This window comes from Lonchura striata, chromosome 3, assembly GCF_046129695.1.
Source record: "Lonchura striata isolate bLonStr1 chromosome 3, bLonStr1.mat, whole genome shotgun sequence".
In the NCBI taxonomy this organism is placed as follows: Eukaryota; Metazoa; Chordata; class Aves; order Passeriformes; family Estrildidae; genus Lonchura; species Lonchura striata.
The window spans coordinates 19,711,869-19,739,744 of NC_134605.1; the positions used below are offsets into that span (position 1 = coordinate 19,711,869).

At 39.2% G+C, this 27,876-nt stretch overlaps 1 protein-coding gene across 1 annotated transcript in view; it reads left to right on the forward strand.

Moving 5' to 3' along the window:
- The window catches only part of ALK (ALK receptor tyrosine kinase), a 306,102-nt gene that overhangs the window by 191,236 nt on the left and 86,990 nt on the right, over window positions 1-27,876 (forward strand). The window contains exon 5 of the mRNA XM_077781748.1: window positions 9,940-10,067. Within this exon, the coding sequence (XP_077637874.1) occupies window positions 9,940-10,067 (128 nt within the window). The remainder of the gene's footprint in view (window positions 1-9,939; window positions 10,068-27,876) is intronic.

Consider the following 27,876-nt stretch of genomic DNA (forward strand, 5'->3'; position numbering starts at 1 on the left):
AGCATTTAACTTCTCTTTGTTCTGCACCATGTTTTATTCTTATCTACTTATGTATTTTGCTTCTCATACGGCACACACTCTGCCCAGTGCAATCATATGCTACCATTGTGCTGCAGGCAAAGACTGGAAACAGCTGAAGTTATGGGAAAGGTGGTATTTGCTGAGGATTATCTGCCAGCCTTTTTTGTTTCTGGGAATCTCTAATACCCAGTCAGGCTATTTTTTTCTTTCTAACCAGACAGCTTTTTATGGGGTTTGACCTGATGAAATGGGTTTTAGGATCCTCTTGGAGGACTGTCTTGTAGTGGGAGGAATGCCAGGAGTAGATTTTCTGTAAATCCTTCTGAGCCTGATGATTCAAACTGTTCTTCATCTAGTCTTTCATCTTTCTTTAGCTGTATTGAGATCTGATTTTCAAGTTTAGGTTATTACAGCTGCTAGATAATGGCAACATATTTGTAAAGGATACACAGTAAGCACAGCTGTTCTCTTCAGTGAAATCTTCTCTCTCACTCTTTGAACATAACTTTGAACCTAAAATTTTTCATGGCTTTATTTCCACCAGATAGGTGGTGAGCAGCTAGAATATTCCTACTTGCCTTTCCTGTGCCATGAACAGCCATTGCTGAGTGTGGAGGTAAAAATCCTGGTTTAATTGGTCTCCCAGACACAGATGTGGAGAACTAAATAATTTCAGAGTATTTTGCTACTACTCTTTCTTTTGAAAAGACATTCTGTCTTTCTGAAGCCTTGACTGTATTTGGCTATAATTAGGATTAGATTGTTTTATTTTCAATAGTTAAATAAAAAATGAAAACTACTCTTTGGCACACCTGAGCATTGTACATTGTGTTGAAAGGATGGAATTTCCTTCTGATCCTTAAAGACAATTAAGTTACTCCCTGAAGCATGAAATTTAATTACCCTCATCAGAAGCAGCATGATGCAGTGGATTGAGACATAGGAATAAGAATGGGAAACTTTTATCTCTGATCCTAGCTCTATCTAGCTACTGATTAAATGAATCACATAACCTTGCTGTGCCTCCTTTTCACCTGCCTGAAAAATGAGATGTTTGATTTCTTTGCTAAAGTGCTGTGAGGTCTGCATAACCACCTAAAGATATCATGTTTTGCATGAATGCTCAGTGTCCCTGGGATTGCCTGGGCTTACATGTTGCCAACAGTTACTGCAACTTGGTTTCATACAATTAAATTTCTTTTGGTTTTGGCAGAGGTGGTTTTGTTAAAGTAGGTGTAATCAAGCTCACATGCAAATAGGAAGAGGGCTACAAGAGGAGGTGACACTAAAGAGCTATTGTGCACCAGAAAAGTCTACTGAGCTATTCTTTTCATATCAGTTTTGGTGCTACATCTTGGATGTGATAACTAATTTTGCCATTCCCAGGAGTGCCTCCAACTGTGTACGGCTTAAGAGGCAGAAGAAAGTTCCATCTTGTGTGGTTTAGCTGTGGAATGTAAAGGAAAGTTCAGGGTCAGATGAACACACTCTGAGCAAGTTGTTGAGCTCTACTGTATTTGCAATTGCAGAAGTCTCTTGCTGGAGTGATTAGCCATGTCATGTCCATGGGGAGCACCCACACAAAACATCAGAACTGTTTATTGGATGTGATGAAGTAGCTAATTGAGATAATTTGTTCTGTCATTTAAAAAACCAACAATGCTTTTTCATGTCTAATCCACTCTTGTCCAATAGAGTTTTCATTCAATGAATTTCTTAGCATGTCTGGAGCACTAAGTTTACATTGTGGAATGGTCAGTAACAAAAATTGTCCTGTAAAAACTTGGCTTACTCATTCCACAGACTTCTGGAAAAGATTAGCTGAATTAATAATAACACTGCCATTTATTTAGTGAGTTACCTTCCAGGGGAAAATTGATTACTCTCTTGGAAAGAGTTTTGCCCTCCACCGTACAACAGAAATTCATTGTCTGAATTTGAATCCCTCTGCAGTTCCTCTGTTCTTTGTTCCAGGGCTGAGTCAGTATTAAATCCCATTAAAAGTTTCTAATTTGTAATCAAAAGAATAAGATTTAATTGTGAGTGTGCAGTTCTTCAGTCAGCTACCTTTTCAGTTCTTCAGTGTCTAAGTCTTCACATTTTCAAACAAGTTAGGAAGGCAACATCTTTCTAAGAGAGTTTTCTAACAGACATTCAGGAAGGTGGTTAAAAAATAATATTTTAACTCTGTGGAAGTTAACAAGGACAGATATTTTTTCTGACAGTTTTGTCTTCTGCCATGTGAAGAGTTTATCCCATGTAGAGTGTTTTCCCATGTGTTGTGGTTGTGCAGCACAGGAGAAGAGTTCACTACCAAAGAAACTGTAGTGGCTTAATTACAAACTTCCATAGTTGGCCAGGAATAAGTAGAACATGAAAAATATCCTTCATGGGCAACTTGTGTTTCACTGAAGCCTAAAGCAGTTTCTTCCATAGTGTGGTATCTTCCCAGCTGTACAATTCTCAGTGGAGCAGCTGTACAAGGGAGCCCACCACTGCAATTCTAGAAAGAGGGTAGATTTAACCTCCTTTCCAGCACTCATGAGGGGGTATAATTGCATTTTGGGGTCAAAATCTCATTGGACTCCTGTTCAAGGGAAGGTAATTACTCAGTGCCTGACTTATTGGTCAAGCCATGCACAGTTACAGCACATTTTCTTGGGGGGAGGTGGCAGTGTTTTTAATTTCATCTTAAAATCACTAAACGAGTAACAGGAAAGAAAATATTTGCAATTTTTTAAAAATTAGGTTTTTTTAATGGCAAAACTTTCATGAAAGCATCTTCTAAAGGCATTTTGAGGAAAGGGCAGGGAAGCTTTCTTGAACCACTCACAAGGATGTTAAAGGAAGACAATCAGATTTAAATCAATAGAGGAAAAGGGATACCATTTTTCTTTCCCTTAAAAAGTAGTTTTCCTATTTTTCTTGCTCTTATAAAGTAAAATTATCAATGAGCAAAGGAATTAACATTGCAAACTTTGTGTTTCACATCAAGAATATCCTTCTTTAATTTTAAATAATCTCTTGCATTATTGTACAGTATTTTTATTTATTGTCATTTTGCAAGACTATAACATCATGCTTCAGATTCTGGACCTGGTGTCATTTAAGTAATTTTTAGGTCAGTAAACTGAAATTACTTTAAAGTTGATAATTGAAAATAATTACAAGGCAATGTATTGTATTTTTTGAAATAATGAAAAAAGAGTTTACCCAGACTCCTATAGATATTTTATTTTTAATCCTCTGTCTCTATAAATTTTATTGGCATCCTCTTGAAAACATTTCTTAGTTTCCTTTTGGCTGGAGCCTGAAAAGGTCTAATCTGGTTCCTCCTTTTTGCAAAGCCCATTAGTTGTTGAAGCAAAGCAGTATGGAGGCAAGGTTAAAACATAGTATAAACTTCTGTATAGTTATACAGGGGCATGCAGGATGAAAAAAGTTCTGTTCTTTCCCCTATTTATCCATTAAAGAGGAAAAAAAAATCTGTTTTGGACTCCTAGTGCTAATTTTAATTCCACCCTTAACATTCATTCTCAAAAAATCTAATATTTTTGCTGCTGCGGGCAGATTTTGATGTGAAATACTCTGACACAGCTGCTATTATTTCTATTTAATTTTTAAATTCCCAAAAGTTTGCAGAACCTTTTACCAAAGAGAGACAAACTAAGCCCTTGCCAAGATACACTGCATTTTTGTCACAGCCATGCCATGATAAGTGCTGGTAGCAGCAGAAGTATTTTACATGAGAGCCTCAACCTGAAGAAATAAAATCAAACTGTCACTCAACTTAGCTGTGGAGAGTCTGTTAAATTCCACAATTTTTATTCTGGAGGTGAGAGAGCAGAATACAGCTTGAATTCACAGAACGTTTGTCTCAAGGAGAGGAGATAGTTGGAAATTCTTGTATTCCCTCAACCTGCTATTAATTGTTGCTGGGAGCACATGAGCTGATTCATGACCCTTGGAGGGCCCATGCAGCTCCTTATTCCCCACAACACAGTTCAAGTGCAGTTAGCCCTGATTTACTATGATTTAAACATTCTTTGGGGCTTTTTGCTCATAATTTCCATACTTTTCTTGGAAGTTGAAGTCTTACTTTCAAATTTTCTGTGAAAGTGAGAAAACAGTGGGTCTGTCAAAGCTAAGACAGTATTCTGGGTGAAACTTAACTTCTGCTGCTGGGCCAGTGCAAACTGCACTTCTCTGAAGACATAGGTGGTGGCACAGGTGGCAGCACAGGTGGCAGACAGCACAGAAATTAACTCTACCTTCCAGAATTAGTTGGAAGTCTGGGGAATGATCACAAAGACTATTGCTGTACATGGGAGTAAGCTGAAGTCCCAAAGCTTTCTGCAATCAAGCATTTTGAAACCCCTCTTTAACAGGATGAAAAAGTATGTGAGTGTTAATAGGATTCAAAATCATTTAGCCATGAAGGCAGACAAATGCAGGACTGCAAGTATTCTGGCTTGAGACTTTACTTAAGAGTTCTAGCACTTTTTTTTTTTTTTTAATGCACTTCCTCTAAGAGATCATCCTGACTTGAACTTGCAATTAATCAGTGCTGCCATTACCCAGAGGAGCATGCAAAATGGCATCCAAAGCATTATGTGTATCGATTAGAATTAATCAGGAGAGTGTTCCTTCTGAAGCTACATGCTGCATGAACAACCAGAGCATCTAAACTACTTCTCAAGTTTCCATGACATCTGGATTGTGGCTTTTGAAACCTAGAGCCTGGCCAAGTGAGTAATGGATGGGGAGCTTAAGAAGAGCTAGGTTACGGAGAAGTACTTTGGCTTGTTTGGGACCTAGCACCTCACCCTTGCAGGGCTGGGAGAGGCCAAAGGCTGTGTCCAGCACACCTTCACATTAAGGACTGAGTATGAAGAAGGCATTTGAAAATTTCGCCCTTGCTCTCCTGTGTAAATCTGGGCTCAGGTTCTGACAGCAGCATTTCCTGTTTTGGAGAAGAGCCTTCTGAGAGAAACTCTGGGTGTTGCCCAGGTTTTCTTAAAGCAACTAATTCTTCCCAGGTGACATATCCAGGTCTGAACTTCTCTAAAGTCTAAAAAATATTTGTATCTAGGATTTTGGGTTACTCTGTCACTGAAGACCACAGTGTTATTAGTTTCTGTCTAAACTGATGTATATTGAAGATTCTAGATATCTGAGACAATTTCTTTCTTAATGCAGCTTCAGTGAAAGACCTGATGGATCTGACTTGTAACAAGACACTGAGCAGTGGCTAAACAATACAACATAGTGTGTTGCTTTGCAGCAAAAAGGCTTAAATTAAAATGTTAAACTGAAAATTTTTTTATTGCTTGAGGCAGTATCCAGAGAGATCATCATTATGGCCACCGTTGTGGTAGAAACAGGCCACAGTGTTGAAGGCTGTGTGATGATAGCTCTGGGTATAAGTGATGTCTTTGTCCTTGCAATTGTCAGCTTACTGGTCTGATTCATTGCTCTTTAGAGTGCTTGGAGGTCATGCAGAGGATAACAGGAATAATCTATTACCTGCTGTTGTTTGCTTTTGGGTCCTGTGTTTCACAATGCAGAATGGTTGAGCTTGGAAGGAACCCCTGAGATTGAGTAGCCCAACTTCCCTCCTTGATGCAAGAGGAGCTAAAGCAGGTTACCCAGAGCTATATCTACACCCATTTTAAATATCTGGAAATAGAGACTCCATAAGACTTTTAGGCAACTTGTTCCAGTGTTCAGTCACCCTTAAAGCAAGCAAGCTTTCTCTTGTGTTTTAATGGAATTTCTGGTCTTTCAGTCCAAGAAAAGTGCCTTGTTCTCACCTGTTGTCCTTTCACTGGATATCCTTGTCCAAATTGGTTTCCTTTTCATTCACCCATAACATATCAACACTGAGCCTCATCTTCTCCAAGCTAAACAATCCCAGCCTCCTCTTGTATGTCAGATGCTCCAGTACCTAAATCATCTCTGTGGCTGTTTGCTGGACTCACTTCTGTACCTCGTGTCTGTCCTGTGCTGGAAAGGGCTGCACTGGACCTCGTCTTCCAGAAGTCACTCCAGAGCTGAGTAGTGAGGAAGAACCATGCCTTTGATCTGTGTTTCCCAGTACAGCCTGGGAAACTACTGGCCTATCTTGTCACTGGGGACACGTCTCTAGCTTCGGCTTGGTATTTTGTATACCAGGACTCACAGGTTGTCTTCTGCAAAGCCACTTTCTGACCTGTGCTGGTGCAGGAGGTTTTTCCTCCGTGGAGGCAGCGCTTTGCATTTCTTTTTCCTGATCTTCATGAGGTTATTGTTGACCCAAATTTCCAACCTTTCTCAGTGGCAGCCCTACTGTCCTGTGTATCAATTGCTTCTCTCCCAGCCTTGCTGGAAGCTTGTTGGTAGTGCAGCCTGTCCCATGATCCAGGTCACCAATGAAGACAGAAAACACTATAAAACCAGAGGTGTATCCCCAGTGACTGGTTTTCAGCTGGATGATGATAGCCCTCTAAGCCAGTCCACCTCAGTGCCCACTCACTCTCTGTGCTTCCATCAGTCAGTGGGGATGGGATGGGAGAGTACTGAAAACTTTATCAAAGTCAAGATAAGCAACATCCACTGCCCTCCTCCTCGAGCAGGCCTATCATCTCACCACAGAAACCTATCAGGTTGGTGACGTATTTCTCCAGTATGAGGTTCCATACATGGTATTTCCCCACCTATCCCAAAAGACAACTGAAGTAGCTTTTTGTTACCTTGCTAAAATGTTTTATAAAATTAGATTCATAATATATAGGCCACTGATAGAAATTGAATAAAGCTACTACTAATTAACATCTAATACATATTGGTTATGCTGAAGCAGATCTTGCTGATGCTGCTGCCAGGCAGCCTATATATAGTACAGGATGTGCAAAGGAGTGTGGGTCTGTGTAATACAGTGACTTGTTATATAGAAGATCTGGAGATCAGAGTCCCAGATCTGCCACACAATGATGGCAGAACTGATTTCTATCCGAATTTGCCTCTGCTAACCCTGGAGTTATTTTTAGTATCCCTGATAAATCCACCAGTTAACGTCATCTTTGTCTCCAAAGTAAGAGGCTGATACTTGGTATTTCTTTTCATGTGAATCTCTGAATTTCAGGCAACCTATTGTAGGAATTTGTACCACAGAGTATGAATATATTTTGTAATGAATCTGGGCTTGAGTGAGTCTGCCTTTTCCAGTCTTGTGTTGTGGTGGTATAAAACACCTGTTTGACAACAGCTCTGGGAGTTAATAAAGTTTCGGTGGTAAACTATGAGAGGCCTGAGAATCTCAAACTAAAGTTATTGCACCAGTAACTCAAAAAAGCAATTCCTAAAACTCCTGGCACATTTATCCAGAGGGTTAGCAGTAGCACAGAAATGGAAATCATTGTTGAGAGCCACGGCGTACTTGGAATTAAAATCCATCAGTCTTCTGAAGCTGAGGAAAACAATTTTCATGACATACAGATGCTTTTGTATTTCATAATCAAATTTAATCTAGGGTTGGTTTTGGTGCTATTTGTAGGGAAATTTGTATCCTCTAATCCTTATAATATACCTAAGTTGAGATGACATCAGAAGAAATAACTCACACAGAAGCTAGACATTTAAAATACTCTCAATGCTTTATCCTGTTTAATTTCAGCAAAAGCAGATTTATCTCTGGGGAGAGTGGGACAGAAAAAGAGCAACATCCTTCTCTCAAGTAGGAGCCTAGAGCACAGAAGGTGGAAGATGAGATGTGGAAATGAAAATAACTGTAAACAAGAAATGAAATTTAGCAGTCTATTTTAACTCTTCTCAATGGAGAAAGAGGGAGGAGGACACCTAGTAAATAATTTAAAAGCTGCATTTGCTTTTCTGAGTTGCACGTTGAATGGCAATAGCTGCCAGCAGGGTCCTTCTGCAACCCTTGCTTAGGGCTTTTCTTTAGGTCCTTCACATACCTGTCAGCAACTCCTTGCCTGCTGAGAATTTTGTTTAGTTCAGTGGAGCATAATGACACCACTGTGTCTCTGAGGAGACAATGTGTCTTCCTCTGGAACCAAGAAAAGTCTCCTTGCTTTTGTCACAGTGTGAGGTCTGCAGTTTAGGATTGATCTATGCTGATAGCAGGCACAAATGATGGTCAGTTGGTGCAAATATCATAAGCACATGTTGTTGTATTTCCTTTCAGAAGTGTGTCTTAACTTCATAACATCCAAATTTTGGCCTGCTTCTGGAGAAGGAGATTCTTGTAATGGATGCTGGATAAACTGTGTAGCTTCTTGTGCTCACATCTGTTCCAGAGGGTTCCCTCCCCCCCACCAAAAAAAAAAAAAAAAAAAAAGTGTTATTTTTCACAGCTCATGGACAAGCACAAACACATGTACAGGAAGGTGATGGGGGCACTTGACAAGGAAATCTTTTTGTAAGATTAAAAATGTGGGTTTTTGTCAAAGGGCAATGAAAAATTTCTGACAACTAGAAATAGTTACAGTCTTTCCCTAAAATGCTTAAGACAGGTGTTTAAAAACAACTTCAGGAATCACAAGTTTTTGGTCTCATCTTTCAAAAGTTGCAGCTGGAGCTGCATTTCCTACTAGGCTTTATTTTCATGTAGGTTTGTTAGGCTCCAGTTGACCACTTACAGTATGCTACAAAGGGACTTTTTCCCTGGTGCTGAATTCTTCCTGTAACAGAAGAGAAATGTGAAAAAAATTAATTAGTAGTGGCTGTGTGACTTTACAGCATCTCTTGTCTCTGATCATGTTTATGGTTAGTGAGCAGGCCCTGATAAACTGGATCCATAAGACTGCTGAGGAAACAGTGCCTCTTGGGAAAGCAGCCCTTCACAAATGGTGTCAAGTAGTTCTATTGGCAGCCTGTGCCCAAGGATGAAAAGGGAGATGGACCAGGCCATGTTATTGTACAAGTATTTAATTCCTTAACATTTTCCTTGCAGAATTCCAGAATATTGGCAAAAAGACGGATGCTTGTGTTTTTACTGTCTACCTTTAGACAGTAGGATGTCCTGCGGGATACAGAATTGGAATCTGGTCTAGGAATAGTTCTTGTGCTCTCTGGCTGGAAGTTATTTTGGGTAAAGCAGCAGACCCAGGTGATCAGAGGGAGGAGGTATACATTAAAGACAGCCAGGTAGCATCTCAGTGAATAAATTAGGCTCATACAGACTTTCTGTGCTCATTTACTCTTGGCAAAAAGCAGACTAAGTTGTAGCACTCTTGGAGTGCGGATGTTTATCTCCAGGGCTGCTAATTCACTTCCTTGATTTACTTGCTGGGAATTTTTGTCATTTGAGGGGGAGGTAAGCAGAAAAAGAGGGATGGGAAGTGGAGGATGAGAAATGGCATGTTTTAGATGTGGTGCTTCATGCACAGGTAGGCATTCCGGCCGACTGCTTCGGAAGCAAAACGTGTTACCTCAACCAGTGATGCAGTGCTGGGAATTATAGCTGTTATACAGCCCTGGAGACTGGCTTATTTCCTGAGTGACTAAGAGACTTTTTGGTGAGACTCAGGAATGATATTTAAAGGGGCTGTGCACGTGTGCTATGGATTTCACAACTTGCTTTGCACAGCGAGTTAAGCTTCCTTTAAACAGCAGGCAGACATCTGGGGGCACAGAAGTGTGACAGAAGAGAGCACTAAGCTGCTGTTTAGTTGGGTTTCCACACCTTAGCTGGGTGGAAATCTTGGTGAATCTTTGAATCTTTCTTTTGCAAAATCCATGGGAAGGAAAGGCCCTGATCATGGGACACTGTGAGGGAAGTGAGGACCGGAGTAGGAGGCACAGTGTGACCAGTCATAAGTGGAACTGCTCCTTTGGGGGATTTCTTATTTTTAAAGTAATAGCCTTTCTTACAGCTCTTCTCCTGTGTTCTTTCCTCTTGCTCTATGACGAGACCAGATGGGTGTTGCTTCAAAGGAGAATTGGACACCTGGAGAAACCATTTCGGATCTCACTGGAATATGTTCCTAATGGGAACAAGAGCGTGGCAGCCGTGGATTCCTTTGCCATGAAGAACTGCAGTTCAGGTAACAGAGTATTTTATTGTTTCTAGCTCATAGTGCTTTGATGCCTTTTTGGAGAGAAGCACGATTTCTGACTGCTGCAGGCACTGCAGAAGGAAGAGTTCTTGTCAAATAAATAATTTAAATTAAAAAAAATAAAATAGGGTTCCTCTCAGGGAAGGATCTTTTCTAATGTTGCCTTAAAACTTTCCTTCAAGAAGTTAAAAACAAGTATGTTTTTTTGGTTTGGCTTGTTGGGTTTTTTTTTGTCTTTTTTTTTTTTTTTCATTTGGGAAGAATAGCTATGAAAATTTAATTTTGGGAGAAAAGAAGCAGTACTCATCCTGGCTTGCCAGATGCGTATCCTGACAACTTCACTTTTCTGCAGCAGAAAGTAGAATAGATGAGGGGTTCCTAGACAGACATCTTGCAAGCTATCTTTTTTTACGTTCATGGTTACAAATTTTGGGGTTGTTTCTTAAACAACTGTGGAAAACTTGATTCTAATAAAGTATGCCTTTCTTTGGCAATGTTCCAAAGCAGTTATTGCTGAGCAGCCCCTAATAGCTTCGTGTAATGTGTGGAATTTTAATAATGGGCAACCTAAATGGGGGTTACTTTTTTAAATACATGCTATGTAATCAATCCAAGTATGTAAATTCAGTGCTCTGTGCCAGAAGCAGCTGCATATTAGTTCTACCAGTTTTATGGACTCTGTGAATCATTCTGAAATCTTTAGGTGGCGTGTCAGTGAAGAATATTACTACTTATAGCTCTTAACACATTACTTTTTGTCCATTTTATTTATTTGGAGTAGTGCTGACTTGAGCTGCATGTCCTTCTTTTCAACCTCTCTAGGACAGGGAAATGTGCTGCAGAACATACATTATTTTGGTCATTTACCTTGCTCTCCACAAAGGCCAGTTGTATTAAAGGATTTATTGCACTGTTTGTACATAAAGGTGCTCTCTGAGCTCCAACAGGGAGCAGCCTGACATTGTGCTGGATGCAAAGGCATGTTCAGACAGAAGATGCCTGTTCTGCTGCTGGTGTAAGGACACAAGCCATCCACAGTGCTTTGGGAATCCAGTGCAGCAGACTGTGGGCACGGGAACTCCTCTCTTGGGAGCACCCAGGGGCGAGCCCCAGGTGCTGGACTGGGAGTTCTGACCCACAGCAAGCACCGCTGTGCAGGTGATGGATGTCAAGGGCAGAGGCCATTTAGACACATTCTGGGCAAAAGAAGGAACAAATCTCCCATTTTTCCTGCAGATTTGTAGCAAACAGCTACTCCTCAGCACTGCTTATAGGACACAGTGTAAGAGCAATGCCACCAGAGAACAAAATCACTTGTTCTCTTCTTTTCAGTTTGTTTAGGCCACTAAGCCTTTTGTGTACAGCTGAAGATGTGGCAGTGTACTTTTACAAGCAAAGAGGTGGTGATGAGCAGCTGAGGGTGACACATTAAGCTTGGAGAAAATAGGGAAAGCAATAAGAAAAGATTAATCTAAATCTAATTCTTCTGCAGCTGCTAGAAGCCTTTGGGCAGCTTAGCTACTTGGATACCTTAATGCTACTGAAGCACATAAAACATGGGTGAATTTGAGAAAGAAATATCTAAGAAATAGAAACATGCCTTCAGCCTGATTTTTCTAAGCCTTTTGAAGACCATAAACACAATTTAAAAATAAATTGAGGTGTACATACAATCTTAGGAAGTTAGGCTACCTTTCCATCGGCACAGATACAGAAATAATCACAGAATATGCTGAGTTGGAAGGGGCCCATAAGGATCATTGAGTGCAAATCCCAGCCCTCCACAGGAAACCCCAATAGTCACATCATGTGCCTGAGAGCACTGTCCAAACCCTTCTGGAACTCTGTCAGCCTTGGTGCTGTGACCACTGCCCTGGGGAGCCTGTTCCAGTGCCAAACCACTCTCTGGGTGAAAAACAACAAGGGCTTGAAGAAGGTCAAAGTTGGAGGTTGGAATTTGCTTCTGAATGTTGGCGATTCCATTTTTTTTAGTTCCTTAATCTTAGAAATGATTTTGCAGAGGAAAAAAATATTTCATATGAACTGAAAACTAACTGTTTATATGGGATTGAATAAGAAGTTAAAAACTTAAGGAGATTCTGATGCTGATAAAATTCTGAATTTTTAAAAAAATAAAAAAGAAACTAGTTAATTGTCACTTGAATATCTTCACATTGCCCAATTCTCATAATAGAAGGAAAGCTCTTATAGTCTTTTCTCAACCTTAGGATTTGAATCTGATCAGAGAACCCCTAGAGTCAATACAAAGACTGCTTGTACTTCTGTAGGTTTTGTTTCAGGACAACTAACAGGTAACATTGCCTGGACTGCTACAACCAATTGACTTTCAATTACTGACTTAAATGTGAAGCAAATTGTGTTTGTCAGTGTGTAAAACCTAAGCTATTGATTGCCTAATTCTCTTTCTTACAGCTTACTATTTAAATAAGTGCAGTAGCCAAAGCAAAAAAAAAAAAAATATAAATTGCGGAGAAGTAATATATTAATTTAATAACATCAGTTAAGAAATTTGATACTTATACAAGTAAAGTAATTGGTACAGTGGCATTTTATAGTGGATGGTAATTTCTAGTAATAAAAATAGAGTTCATTTCCTAAGTAATGTATTGACTTATTTATGATATTTAATGGGTTTCTTACTGATTTTTTATTGCAGTTGTAAATTAATTAATTTGCTAACTTATTTCCAAACGTCTTAATTAAAGTACTTATTAGTAGGCACAAGTAAATGACAAGACATTGCTTTACTTAGCAATGTTCGATTTACCAATTCTAAGTAAATTTTTACCTAAGGGGCGTGGAGACCAAATCCTTCTGAAATGTCTTAAAGCTTTAATGATGCTCCAGGGCTGTTAAAAGCAGTTATTTCAGACACTCAGCCTGTCCAAGAGGAAGCACTTAGCTTTCAAGTTTTCAAGCTCAGTAAGCAACATAAAAACCATTTATTTTGGAGAGAGGAGAGACCGTGTGTTGTTGATTAAGTTAATGCTTCTGTCCACTCAGCAATTGCCTTTTTTCGGTAGATGCTGCAAGTACACAGAAACACACATTACCTTTGGAACTGGTAGGCAGTTAGTTCTGTAATGATCTGATGGCTGTAATATGTATGCAAATTCCTGAAAGTTGGAGTTAAGGTTGTACTAAAAGCAAAATCCTTGATATAAAGCACAAGACCTCTCAGGAAAAGAAGAATTTTGAAGATCAGTAGGTGATTTTACTGAAAGAAGAGAGAGCAAAGGAAGAGTAAAAATACAGACTTACAACACGTCTGAAGAAATATGATCAACCACTAGATAGAATTTTTCATGATTCCGCTTGATAAATATTCTAGCAACAGATTTATGAATCAGCTGCAGGAGATCAATAAGGGCTTTCTCCAGACAGGATTGCTTATGCATCTGAATCATTACTAAAATGATGTTTCTGTGCATTCAGACAAAACCTGGGTATGTATCATTTCAGTATTCCCACATGCTCTCTTTTTGCAGTTTGTCTTATAAATTAATTCGATGACAGGGTGTTGTGGTTAACTGAACTTAATGAAATACCAGTGAGCCCCTTTTCAAAATGAGTTCTTGATGCTTCCTGTTGGAAAATTAGCTAGAAAAGTTAATCTCTTCCCAACAGAAAACTGAGATTATATCAGTATATAAGAGAGAATCACAGACCAGGAACCTCAAAAGATGATTTGGAACAACTTTTTGTATGAAAGAGAGTCAGGAAGAGATTATCTATAACATTGACCCAGCTGCATCTTGAAAACCTCCAGTGATGAAGCCTCTACCACATCCCTGGGGAGTTGCTCTGGCAACTGCATCTTCTTCTCACTATAAAAATAATTAAACGTAACATTTCAAATTGAAGCCCCACATGACACACAGCTCATTTAGGTGTTAATAAGTAATTGAAAAAAATTATATAACATTTAAGTAATTTTCATTTGGGTAGAATTGCAAGATATTTGCAGAAGTTTTCTTAAACCACTAGATTAATTGTGACAATAGCTGGTTTCATTATTTGCTTGGTTGTATTTATGGGATGGAAGAGAGAAGGTATGCACCTTCAGTGGAATCAACTATGTCATATGATCTGGAGATACACCTCTGTCTAGAAATTCAGGGGAACAGGTGAACAGAACAATGAGCAATCAGTATTTTGCCATTGTTATAAAACTGAAAAATAAACATGATTTAAAGAAAAAAAGTGTCAATTGCAGAAATAGCTGTCTCTATCTGAGGTTTAAGGTTAACATTTACCATAATATTACTTGGCCTGTCCAGGTTATTTTTGTGTAAAAGAAGCTGGATAATTTCCTTTGGCATTCATGCCATGGTTAAGAGCCTTATGGAGCCAGAGAAAAGGTCCAGAGCTAATTGAAACCAGCAGAATTATTCAGTATGTTGGCATTATGTTTCTTCATTTTAAAAAATAAAATTAGGCAGATTGGCTGCATTTTCCATCAAGTGGCCTATACTATTTATACAGTTCAACTGGTCTGGTTTTCCTGTGGGTCTAATTCCACTAAGTAGGCATTTGGAAAAGCCTTACTATGTTAAGAATATTTGCTTCCAAATGCTTTGGCGACCACCTTCTTTCCCCATTCACCTCTGCTCCCTCATGAGCTGTGACTGATTATTCTGACTTCAGCTTGTGTGCCAAAAACTATCTCTAACCTGCTTGTGTTTTAATCCTGTAGGGATCTTGTGTCAGAGAAAATACTGCTTTGCAGATGGGGGTGGTGGCTGTAGTAAGTTAAATCATTTTAAAGTCATTCTAAAGTGAAAGTTATTTCACTTGTGGTTTGTGCCAATTTAAGTAAAATAAATTTAATGAACTTGTTATGGGGCTTATCTTTGTTTTCACTTTCATCTTTTTAAAATGAAGTTATTGTAATGCTCGGAATAAAAAAAATTAAGCAAATTTAGTTTTAGTATTGCTTCCAGAAGAGGCACAGTAACTCAATTAGTGGTAGAGTAGCTTCTTGCAGTAATGAATTAGTGATTACGCATTTCTGTTACTGGCTGTGAACACCTACATCTTGCAGAGCCAGATTTAGACAGTGATGGTTATGTTGAATAATTTAATCTATTTAGAACCTTCATATGCTCATCCAAGGAGCAGTAGGGGGAAGCAAACCTGAATATCTAGAGAATTTGGGTTTCATAGGTCTGCCATGCCAGTTTGGTGATAAATGAGACAAGGTGTCCTATTGTTTTATTTAGTAATCAACTGGTCATATATTTGGTGTTTTAAGATATGGAGGAGGGAGATATAAAGAAATGTTTTATAATGCACTTAAAACTCATCTTTAAAATAGAAGTTTTCATGCAGAAGGTGGAAAGGCTGGAACCTGCCACAGCAGCTCCAAGTAGGTGTGCCTTACCAGAGCAAGCAGGTTTATCCTTTCTACTCAGAAAGTTTAGGTGGCTTGGGTTAAGAAACAGCATTGAGACATCTCAGCCTTTAAAATCCAAAGCCTTAATAGTGTGAAGAGAAGGACCTGTTTATAAGAAGTACTAGGAACTGCTCAAGAGACGTTGCAAATGTTGGCACTTGTGGGTCTTAAGTACTTTTTAACACCTTGAAGAATTGGCCAATACATTATCTTTTTAATGCTGTATATGATTTTTATCCTGACCTTCTCCTTTAATTAAGGCTTATTTCAACAGGGGAGCCATTGATTCAGAGAAAGAAAATTAACTCTGTAATCTGCTTTCCCCAAATTGAACTTATTTTTATTACTATTAATTGCTGCCACTTACTTCTTCTGATGTTTTAACTGCTTGGATTTATTAAAACAGTCATAGGATTTGCTATTATCACTTGAGAAATGGGAAGGACAATGATGATTTACAGATGACCCAATGATTTTAAGCTAGTATTACGCCAGATTCAAAGATTTATGCAATCTGACTCTACTGTGTAAGTAGATGACAGTCTCACTCTACCTTTTTCTCTCCATAACAAACTCCAAAAGACTGCTAACCTGTAACAGAGGGCATGGAGATCCTTGATTTTGCAGAAGAAAGAAGGGTTGTTTTGCTCTGAGTTTTGTTTTATATCCATTAAGTTCCCTATTAGCTGTAGGGAAGTTCTGTTGGCTGAAATAGGAGGGGTGTTTGGAGTTGTTAAGACCTGACTGTGCAACTTGATTCACGGTTGTGAAGAGTTGCAGTGGTCTTTGTGAAGAACGGAGAGACAGTGGGGAAGCTCAGAAAGTCAGAACAGAAGAGGGATTTGATTGAGCAGAAAGGAAATGAGTCAGACTGAGTCAGCAAAAGAAGAGAATCATAGAATCCCAGAATGGTTTGGGTTGAAAGGCACCTTAAAGATCTAATTCCAACCCCCCTGCCATGGAGAGGGACACTTCCCACTATGCCAGGTTACTCAGAGCCCCATCCAACCTGGCCTTGAGCACTTCCAGGGATGAGTAAACTGCTACTTCTCTGGACAACCTGTGCCAGTGCCTCACCACAGTGAAGAATTTCTTCCTACTGTCGGAATGTCTCAGTTTGAAGCCATTTCCTCTTGTCCTATCACTACATGCTCCTGTGAAAGGTGTCTGTCCACCTTTCTTGTAGGATCCCTTCAGAAAGAGGGAGAGATGAGGAAGGGAGCGATGGTGACAAACTGCTAAAGCTGAAAACAAACTACAGGATATCAGGCAGGAATAATTGGTCTAGATGGTGGAAAGTATGAAAAAGTTTGACCCGTTAGAAAGTGATTGGAAGAAACATTTACAATCTAATTAATTAACTGGAGCAATCAAGCTTAATCAGATAGTCACTCAATCAACCAGACTGAACTAACTAATTGGATAATCTGTTGAACCGGCAAAGAAACCAAGTGAGGGAAATGCAGTGGATTGTCAAACTTTAATGAAATGCATGAGAATTAATCCATTAACATTTAAAATTATCAAAAGCAAAGATAAATATGTAGACTATTCCGATAGAAACTAGTCCCTTTTTGTGGCACATGTCACCGGAGCCATAGAGGCATTAATGAGCAAAATAGATTTTGGAAGATGAAGAACAAGAATGAGGAGAACATGGCACAATAAGGAAAGAAGATATTCTGTGTTTGCATGAAAATGAAATAATGCCAATAGCAAGAATCTTTTTTTTTTTTTTTAAGCCTGCTTAATTGTCACACATACAAATGGTGGCTTCTGAGGTGGTCACCGCTTCTCCGTAGTAGTGCAGTACATACAAGATTGAAAAAAAGGTGTGATTCTTCTTTCTTTGCAGGACAGAGTGCTTTAGGGTTTGGCTCAGGGCACTTCTGTACATCAGGGTTTATCCTCTGAAATGTTCAAGTCCAGCTTGGTTTCTGTGTCTGAGAGGTCTCACTGTAAATCTGCCCCAGTCATGCTATAAGACCCTGTCCAGCTCTTCCCTTTTTTTGTCCAAAGCCATCCCCTTCGTGCCTCAGGAGCCCTGCTTGCTTTGTCCTGCTGTTCTGTTTCTGCCATGTCTACTGCAGTCAGCTTTTGGAGCAAACCAATTGCTAAAATGGAAATTTTTTTTACAATCCTGCACTGTACCCAGCGTGGGAGAGGTTCTGGCACCATGGTGCCAGCACTGATGGATACAGTGACAGTCTGCAGTAGAACAGCTGAAACCAAAAAGCCTCAACCTCATAATTCCAAATCGAATCCATAACCCACAAATAGAAATGACAACTGAATAAAACTACTTCATTGGGGTTTTTGTCCTGTGAAAAGTTTAAAGATCTGTAAAGAGGGACTAAGTTTTCTCAAAAGCAGTGTGTGCCCTTTTAACAAATGAAAGTCCTTTATGCTGTATTTGGAAATTCACAACCAGTGGCTGCCCATCAGAGTGTCAGGCAGTATCATTAAGCCTATATGTTGCAATTCTTTTAGTCTGAAGTTGTGAGAAATGTGGGGAGAGAGAAGAATGCTTAAAAGCTGACAAGTGACTTTGGAGCACAAATTAATGGGAACAACACCCCTTAGTCCCCTAGGAGTTCTCAAAAATGCCATCATTACTGCCTGGCACTGAGGCATGCCTTCCATCATGAGGATGAGAAGGGAGGCAGCTTTACCAAGTGCCTCCATAAATGAGGTGTACAGGGCTTTTATGAATTGAGCCTTTGAAAGCCCTGCTAGCAAGGCTTATTGATCCAGAAGTCACACATGAATGGCAAGATCTTAAATTGCAGTCAGTTTTTATTACATGAAAGAAATTTTAAGAACATACCTTTTCCCCTCCCTCCCTTTTTAAAATTACTGCCTGCTGAAGTTTTCTATAACTGGGAGGTTGCAAGTAATTAAATGAGTCAGTGGGATCCTAGGTCCAATTCCAAAAGTGTAATGTTCATGGAACATGATTGATGGAGTATCAGTGAATTTGTAAGCATAGGCAGAGGTTTGGAAGTGTTTTTTTCAGATCTACTAGGAAATATGAATCTAAATTAGTCAACACTGTAAGAAACATTTATCATATTCCAAAAATATCATCAGTGGTAGATGTTTCATTTGATGTGAATACAGATGAACAATGCAGTTCTTTGGATGCCTAAAAACTTTGAGAGTTGAGAAGCAATCCATCTGGTTCTGTGAGATGATGGGTTGTGCCATACTGGGATCTAAGCTGTTTTGGTGGAATTGGGTGCACCACAATCCAGAGTAAATGATTTCTTGGAGAATACAAAATATTCCTTGCACATAAACCCAAATGATGGACTGGAATTTTAAAACATCATTTAGAGCTGTAAGCAACAACTGCATAAATTCAATGTTAGGTTATCTGGTACCAAAAAAAAAAAAAAGGTGGGCGGAAAAAAGAAAAAATAAAATTATGAAATTTCAATATTTCTGTAATATTATCAGTGTTGCTATTGATTTCTAAAAAGACACAAAGACACTGTTGTCTCTTTAAGCACCTCATGGAATAGCAGTATATGTAGACATGTTCATGAACATCAGTTAATGAAACCATAACAAAAAGAAAGCAATTGCTCTAAGAACAGAAATAATAAGTGCAAAGTTTTGGCAACAGTGTTAACTCAGCTCTCCTGTGTACTCTTATTGTACACATCACTAACAAAAGAGTAGCAAAATGACTCACCTGTCTGCAAAAATTGCCAAGTGGCTTAGACAGCCAAGTAAAGGAAGTATTTCTTCCATGGGAGCTATTTCCCAAAGCAAAGGAAGTGAGTAACTATGCAGTTACTTGTGAGGAGTTTCTCCCAGTGAAATTACTAAAGCACCTTGCACATCATCCCAGTAATTGTTAGAGCCTCAACTGTTTGCATCAGCTTGAAGATCTGCCCATATATATTTATCAAATACCATATTTATATATTTATCCTTTTGAAAAAGGAGGAGTCTAACAAGAGGTTTGATAGCAACATTGCTGATTTGGACTTCGGTTACTTCAGCATTGCTCATCTCTTCACAGCCAAGAGAAGAGTTAGGTTTCAGTTACAGCTGTTCTTTCACTGCAGATAGAGGAGGCTGAAGCTGACACAGGAGTTGCAATTATACATATTACTGTGCTGTTATATAAATTTTTTTTAAATTAATAACTGGCTAAGACAACTGAGAAATAGAAATAACCTTTTCTGTTCTGTGTGGGAAAAGATCTATTCCAAGAGATGTTTGCACTGCTCAAGTTGGTACAGGGCACCTTGCCATGGTCTTCCATGTTTGTGGTGTTTATCTTCTGTTTTCTTCTAGCTTCTTCTTTGGAGCACCTCTAGCTTTCTCTGTTCCCAGGTGAAATCAGGCAATTCCTCTCATTTGGACATGCCTATTCTCTTCTTTCCTTTTAGTCATAAAATATTCCTGCCAGTCTAATCTAATCACAAAACCTTTAGCACAAATTTTATTCAATTATAACTTTATATTGTAGTAAGGAGTCTTCATCTTAATTGTTGATTTGTAGAATGTGGACTAATTTGTGGCTTCATGTAGCTCCGCTGAAATTATAATAAATGTGCTTCTTCTTGCTGCTTGTGTTCCTAGCAGTACCAGTCACCAGCAGTAATGCATTACAGTTGTCTTTCTCAGAACATTTCTCCCTGGTTGATATTACTTTTTTTTTTTATTTTCAAGTAAACGGTGCCTTTCTTTCCTGGACAATTAGGGTAATTGCTTAAATGAAACTAAAGTGTCATGACGAGGCAGATGACACCAAATGTTAATCAGTCATGCAAAATAACTCTTCCTACAGTGCAAGCCCATCAAAATACTGTTCTGTAAAGACTGCAGAGAAGTTTATTACAGTTTCCATTTATTCATCTTGCTGTACCATCCAAAACAGTAGTCTCAGATGAAGTGAAAACAGTTTCTGTTCCAGTTTACAGAGCCAAGCAATGGACTTGTCCCTTTCTCCCTAATTCTTTCTCTTCATGGCATATAGGCGACCTTTTTTTAGCACCTCTACATTCTGCTGATGCTGCCTGCTTCTTTCAGTGTTTGAACAAAGGCCAAAAAATATTTTCAGTGCATAGAAAAAAATAAAAAATTTATCCTAAACTCAACTAGCAAAGCTAATTCAGTTTGCAATTCTCAGTCTAGACCTCAACTGAACTGTCAGGGAATAAAATCTGTATAATAAACCAGTCATCTAATTCACAATATCACAAGATTCAATCTCCCTGGGCAAGATTTAGTTCGGGCATTCAGGTATTTGGTTGTATGAAGTTAGACAAGATGGTATTCATCTTTTGTGACTTCAGCTATCTGAAAGTTAGGCGTCATGTCAAAGCTTGTCTCTAGGGTCCCTCTGTAGTCAACAGAGAGAAAAAGAGGCACTTCAGAGGGCAATTCATTCCACCTTTAACATCATCACATCATAAGAGTGTCAGAAAGGGGACAATGCTTTGTTTGAAGAATTGTTGTCTGGGACTTCTAACAGCACTATCCTTTTAAAGCCAGTGGGTGCTTTAATACCTGTAATCTAGAAGGTCTGCCCACCAATTTCTCTCTTGTGAATGAATAGGGTTAGGCAAAGAATTTTAAACAAACAGATTCTCTATTGAGCATTCTCAACACTCACTGGTTACTATGCCAGATCAATCATTTTAGAGTAATTATTTTACAGGAGTTTACTCAGAGTCTGTTAGAATAAACCCTGAAAAAAATTAAATTACTGTTGAGTGCAAGATTAATGTTGCTATCCAGGCATACTTTACAAAACCAGCATTACCAAAACAAGCTTCATTTGTGCAGCTTTTACTGGGTGCTTCCAGTCAGACCTAGAAGCATCTCTGCACTGGGAAACCCATGTGGATTATAAACCAGAAATCAGCCCCTTGTTTTTCAGCCTCTCTAGATATTTTATGAATGGGTCTAGAAAAGAAGGCATATTTCTAAAAAAAAGGCAACAAACACATTTTTTTTCACAAGGAAGAAGATTCAGATACAGAAGTGGTTTGTGAACAGTGTAGTGAGTGTTGGTAGCTGCAGAGCTACAGCCCAGAGCCTTCTAATGGAGTCCTGTGGACCATATTTGATACCCCAAATCAGGCTTTTTGAAAAATCTACTCAAATTGAGTTGCAATTGGAGATTGGATCCCATGCTGCTTTCCAAAGAGTGGTAATAGAAGATCCACATTAATTTTTCACTTACTTCCTTACCAGAAGGTGCAATTCCTTCTATTGCATTATCTTGTTTATTTTTATTACCCTTGTGAATGACTCTGTCACTTCTGTTTAAGCAGAAGCAGTAACTCAATCCCTTAATACAGCCTTAAACAACATTGCTTCTAAATGAGGTTAAGATCTGTATTATATGCAGCATTTGCCTTGAACCTTAATTCCGCCTGCTTCTGAAAGGATATCTTGTTACATTCAGGAGTAAGTAATTTCAGATCCAGTTCCTGGTGATCATTGAGTTCTAGACTAAATTTCAACTGACAGGACTTCTTAGGCATGATGCACTGTTAAGATGCATGTCAGGGAATTTCTGTTCCATTATATTAACATAATCAATGGTTCTTCTTTACCAGAAAAATTTAAACCAAAGTTTTTTACTGAAGAGAAAATTGTACCAGCTGTGATGTTCTTTGCAGCTTTTTGTTACGTGACCATTCTGTTTTAATAATATAAAATACTATTAAAAAAAAAAAAAAGCTTTAATAATTTCCTGTACATAACCCAATCCCTTTCTTTCCATCTTTGATTTAAAGAGAGGTCCCTTTTGTGCAGTTCTAAATTGAGACACAATTTCCTCGGAGACTGACCATACTTACAGTTTCTTTTTTCCCATTCCACTTGGTTTAGAAGCAGAATTGATCTGAATATCTCAGATAAAGACCAAGCTGTATTTGAGTTTTCTCAAGTTTACCCAAAGTAAGGGGAGTTAGCAACCTGATGTTCCACAGTATGCTCTCTTTGAAAAAAGGAAAGGGAAATACTTCCTCTTCCACAAAGTGCTTTGCATGGGCTAGTAAGAACATTATAATGTATCAGAATTATCTCACGTAATAGAATGATGGTTTTTAAAAGGGACTAGAGAACAGTCTTTTAGCGGGTCACATCAGTCTGGGAGATGCTTCAACACAGCCCAGAGAGCAGCTGTCACTTGGAAATGAGAGAGGGTCACATAAAATCCTTGAGTAGGTAAGAATTGTTGTACTGGTGTCACCTGTCTGACTTTGCCTGAAATAAATTAGGGAGTAGTTGTACATGCTGCTTGATCAGCAGATCAGGAGGGAAAGCAGTGGTGAACAGATGGAGGCAATAACCTCTCCTGCCAATGCAGCTGGGGAAGGATGCCTACCTGCAACCAGAGGGACTCGCCTGTTCCACAGCTACAAATAACTCCAGGATCTCACCACAGCCTGCTTGAACTCATTAGTGCTGACAGCTGTGAGCTGAAGCGGTGTTGCTAAGGCTGGAGCCTTGCACTGCCAGGAATCTGTGGAGAGGGATACCCTCACCTTGTGAATTTGTGATAGTGTAGTTGAAAGTAGTTGGGGTCTGTTGAGTCACAGTGAGCAACATCCAGAGAAAACCATAACAGACAGACTCTGCCTTGTTGCAATTGTTGGGCCAAATACTCAGATCTCAGGGCCCTTCTGGGGCATTTCTTGCTGCAATTTCTTCAAGAAGGAGCTCTGTATTTTACCAAGTACCTGTAAGACTCAGAGATGGGTGTTCATTCAAGCACCATTTTTGAGAAACACATTGTGTTTGAAAAGCATCTCTCTACCTTCAGATGTGTGTGTCGACTTAAAAAATGTTTGGGTCCAGCCTTGGTGCTGTTTTCCACTACAATGAAAAGCAATTTCCACTTGGATTTTGGAAATCTGAGCAATTCTAATAGTATCAAGTAACTTTGATCAGAAATTGAAAGTATCTTTTCATCATCTCATGCTAAAACTGTAACAGATATTCAGTGCTTCATCTACAGAAAATTTAATAACTTAGCCAGCATCAAAAATTGTTTGACACCAAATATGCATTGCTGAGTGAAGGTAGTGATTTATAACATTGCATGAGAGATGTTAGTATCTAATTTACTGCATTAATCAGTGAATGCCAGATCAGTTTGCAGATTGCATGTAGATCAGTTTAATCTGTCATCTTAATTGCCAGTGAATTTTTTAATGTTCGGTTTACTTTAACTGTTTTCCATGCTGCTTCTGACTGAGATGGAAATAGCAGTAGAATAACTCCACGGTGCCCACGTGAGACCGTGCAGGCCTCGTGGTTTTGTGCTGCTTTCCACATCCAAGGTTGGCTCAGCTGGACCTGAGTTTGGCTAACACTCCCGAGGTGTGACATGGGCCAGAGAGAGAGAGCGTTGTCAGCCCTGTCAGTGCTACTGTGATAAAAACTTGTGTCTTTGGTGCTCTGAGTGAGGAGATTTCAGGGGACAGGACCAGCTGCAATGACCCAGAGCTCTCCCAGGCAGATCCTGCATTAGTTTGTGGCAGTGGCCCCAGTGATTCTGTCACCCTGTGCTTGTGATTAGCATTTGGTGACACACTCGATGTTGCCTTCCACTCGAGAGTGGTGTTACAAAGGGTGAGCAGCATGTTTAGGTATTATTTTTTATAATATATATGTATTCTAATATATATAATTTTATAATATACATGTATAAATATATTTTATAATATAATTTTATAATATATATTCTATTATTTTTATTATAGAGCTTGTTTTTATTCCATCTTGTTAAAAAAGCAACCTGCTGTGACAAAGCTATTCAAGGTGCAAATTTAATATGTGTTTTGGCAAAACAAAACAAAAAATTAATGGAGGAAAACAAGTTTTTTCCTTCTCCCTGGACTCTAGGAGGATTTTTTTTTTGTTAGAAAATATATTAAACGGCATAAAGAGAGCATGAAATATATGAACTGAAAAAAATTTTGAACAATAGCAAGTTTCCTGAAGCTAACCAATGTTTTATTTCAGGTCAAATATAATCTTTTGAAGTACTGCTGAGCAAACATTTTCCTCTATAGGAGACATTTTCATTTTAGATAGCTCTTGAAAATGAGATTTTTTTTTCTGTGAAAAAAATTATGCTATTCTAAAAAGTAGCAAAGCCATATATTCCCCACAAAATGTTTTTTTAGGGTTTTTTTTTTTCTGTCACAGCCAAAAGAGACTTATCCAAGGTCTTTGTCAAGCAAAGAGCCTGTTCCAAGGTCACAACAGAAGAACCATTTTGGAAATCCTGACCATCAGATTCCTGATTTGATAGGCAGCATTTCTGGAGGTCATTTGCTAGCAGTGCAAGGCCCCTGCACACACAGAGGGAGTCTGGTTCAAAGGACCCCAAGAAAGGATGCTGGACTGCTGTGTTTGGGCTGTTTTGTGCTCAGTTCTTGATTATTTAATTTTTTATTCATTTCACTGAGTACTGGTGAAAGGCTACCAGGATTTTATTTCCAAGAACACCCTGGATGACCGATAACTTGGATTTGGCACCCTGTCTTTGCCAGGTCTCAGTTCCCTGAGCTGCCCCACCACTCTGCTGAGCAGAGAATGCAGCAGCTGCTGTGAGCCCAGAGGCCTCTGAGCTTTCTGACCCTGTCACCACCCATGGGACCTTGGATCATTGATTTTACCCACATTAGATGCTAGGGCAAGGCACTTTTATCATCTTTGCGATACCTCATTGACAGACTGTTTAAAATTATATTGCTTACTGAAAAGCAGCAGTAAATGACCTGTGGGACTGGAAGGAAGGGCATGGTCCACGCGGAGTTGAGAGCCTTTGCTGTAAGTGCAGCTGCACAAGAGATCCTGGAAAAGGAGGCAAAGCATTTTTCCTGGGGTAAGGAGTAGGGCAGTCAATTTTGTTGCTGGCATTTCAGTAAACTCTCTGTATGAAGATTCCCTGTGTCCTACGGGTTTCCTTCCTGGCTTTGAGATACTGCAGTGATGTAAGCTAGTGGCATTCTTTATGGTGGTGAACTGCATCCACATCCCATTAAGTTAAAGCCCTGGGAGAGCTGGAAGTCAGGTACTTTTACTATTCTCTTTGTAAAAAATATATAGTGGACATATAAAACCTTTGCACCCTGTATAATTTTACTGTAGCATGGAGAGTACCATGGGCAGCTTAAGGTGAATGGAACTACAAATACAGTGATCAGTGGGGCAGAGTAAGAAACAGGAGTGTCTGTCCTCTAAGATGGCTGTCCTTGTCCAGATAACCACTGCCAGAAAGAATTCCTAATGAAATATCTACAAAAATTAATATCAATGATTACTTGAGCTTCTAAATTGATACTTCTAGATCAAATGTAGGCACATGCAAAGTAGCTTCGAGGTCTCCCCTACTCTATTTTATAGTCAAAAGAAAGTTTGGTGGTTCTTTTTCGATTATTCAGTGCATTTGTGCACTTTGTACTGTCAAGTGAGTCCTGTCCAGTACAGCTTGTTTACCATAACCCTATCCTAAACTGTTGGTGTTTTTTGCCAATACCTTCTTTGAAACTGCACTATGATCCAGTAGATGTTTGGTGGAGTGAGCACTTAATTTCATTGCTTCTTATAGCTTGTAAATTGGTTTATATTTCTCTTTTCTTAATTCCTGGTCCACCTAATTATTTTTTGCTTGCCAGTCATTTGGAATACTGTGCATGTATGGCTGGGTATTTGAGGGTACCCCTGCCTGCCACAAGACCAGACTAACCCCATTTACTTTGCTGTGGGGCTACCATTTCATATTCTCTTTTTATCATTTGTTTTTTACCAAAATGTTTGCTAGGACTTGATGAAGAGCTGTGTTTATTCCCAATTCTTTATTTTGTATAATGAATCATTGGGCAGTTATAAAGGATTTGCCTGCCAGGAGAGGTACATTTGCATTTTATAAATAGATTTATCTAAAGTCAACAAGGTGATATACTTTGCCGAAACCTACCCAGTTGGGAGGAGCATTTTACATAATAACAGCAGTAGCAAGTTTGTGAGAATTTAATACTACTGCTGACAGTAATTAAGTGATTAATTAATGGCCAACTGAATAAGTTAGCAAAATGGGGGGAAAATGAGTTGGAAAAATCTTGCACTAAACAGAAAGCTTATTGACAAAGAGGATATAAAGAGTTATTTTGGGTAGATGTACACTTTATGTAGCAAATTTAAAGATGAGAACTGCTAAGAAAATTACTCTTCTAAGTAATTGTACAAAATCTCCTGAGAGTTGATTGCACAATTTATTCACTGAAGGGTAAAGGTCTTAGAGAAAACCTAGAGTCAGAGAGCGAGGGAGAAGGCACGGTCTGTCTCCTTGATCTGTCTTTAGCATAGCAACTCATAGCAACAGTTTGTTAAAATTCCTATCACTGTAGTTAAAATTAAGTTCAAGAGCCATTTTAATGTTGTGTAACTACTCCACTCTCAGCCTAACTGCTGTATACAGCTGGCAGCCCACAGGCACCTCAACCTCAGGGCATGGTTATTCTCTGTGCTGATATTGGTCAACTCTTGCAATCTTCTCTGCATCTCCTTATACTTTTGGAAAGTGATCTCACATGGAAAGCATTAATCAAAGAGTCTGTCAGCATGCCACAAGAGAGTAGAGAGTCTGCCTGAAACCAGGGTGGTAATGTTGGAATTGTTACATTATCACTTTTTCCATTTTCCCCTGATATCTTCAGTCTTACACAGAGCTAGTCACTTTGTTATTCACTGACATCTCTTTTTTTTTCAAAGTGTTCCAAATTTTCATAAGTTTCATGCACGCTCAAACATCATTAGAGGTCCTTGGGCAGAGATGTGGACTCCAGGGTGGAGTCTTCTCCAGGCTTTTTTTGATGTTGTTGGCCAGTGACCTTCAGCAGCTTTGCTCCTGGGATAATGTCATTCAAGCGTAGCAAGGGCTTGAAGCACAGCCTGGAACACAAGCACACAGAGCTGTGCTGGCCCTCTGTCCCTCTGGACTGCCTTCAGAGCACTGTGATGTTGGCAGCTCTTGGTGCATCCAGCTGGAAGAGTTACCCGTGACTCACTGCACCCATGACTTCTGTTCAGCACCATGTGGAGATGGGGTGACACAGAAAGTTTCCTTTTCCTTCCCCAGAACTAAAAGCTGAAAGCATCCATGCACATGAAGTCCCTCCCCGTGGCAAACCTGTTGTGTGCAGCCACTGCTCCCCCTCACAGCAAGTGTTCAGGTGCAATTTCATTTTGCTCATTATTTGTGGGTTTGCGGTATCGGTGCTCACTTCTCAAACAGAGTAGAAATCAGCTGCTTGATGATAACTTGTTGCCTTCACACAGCTGCAGAAGTTGGCACAGTGGAAGGGGGCACAACAGGAAGCTTACTTCCCCAAGCAA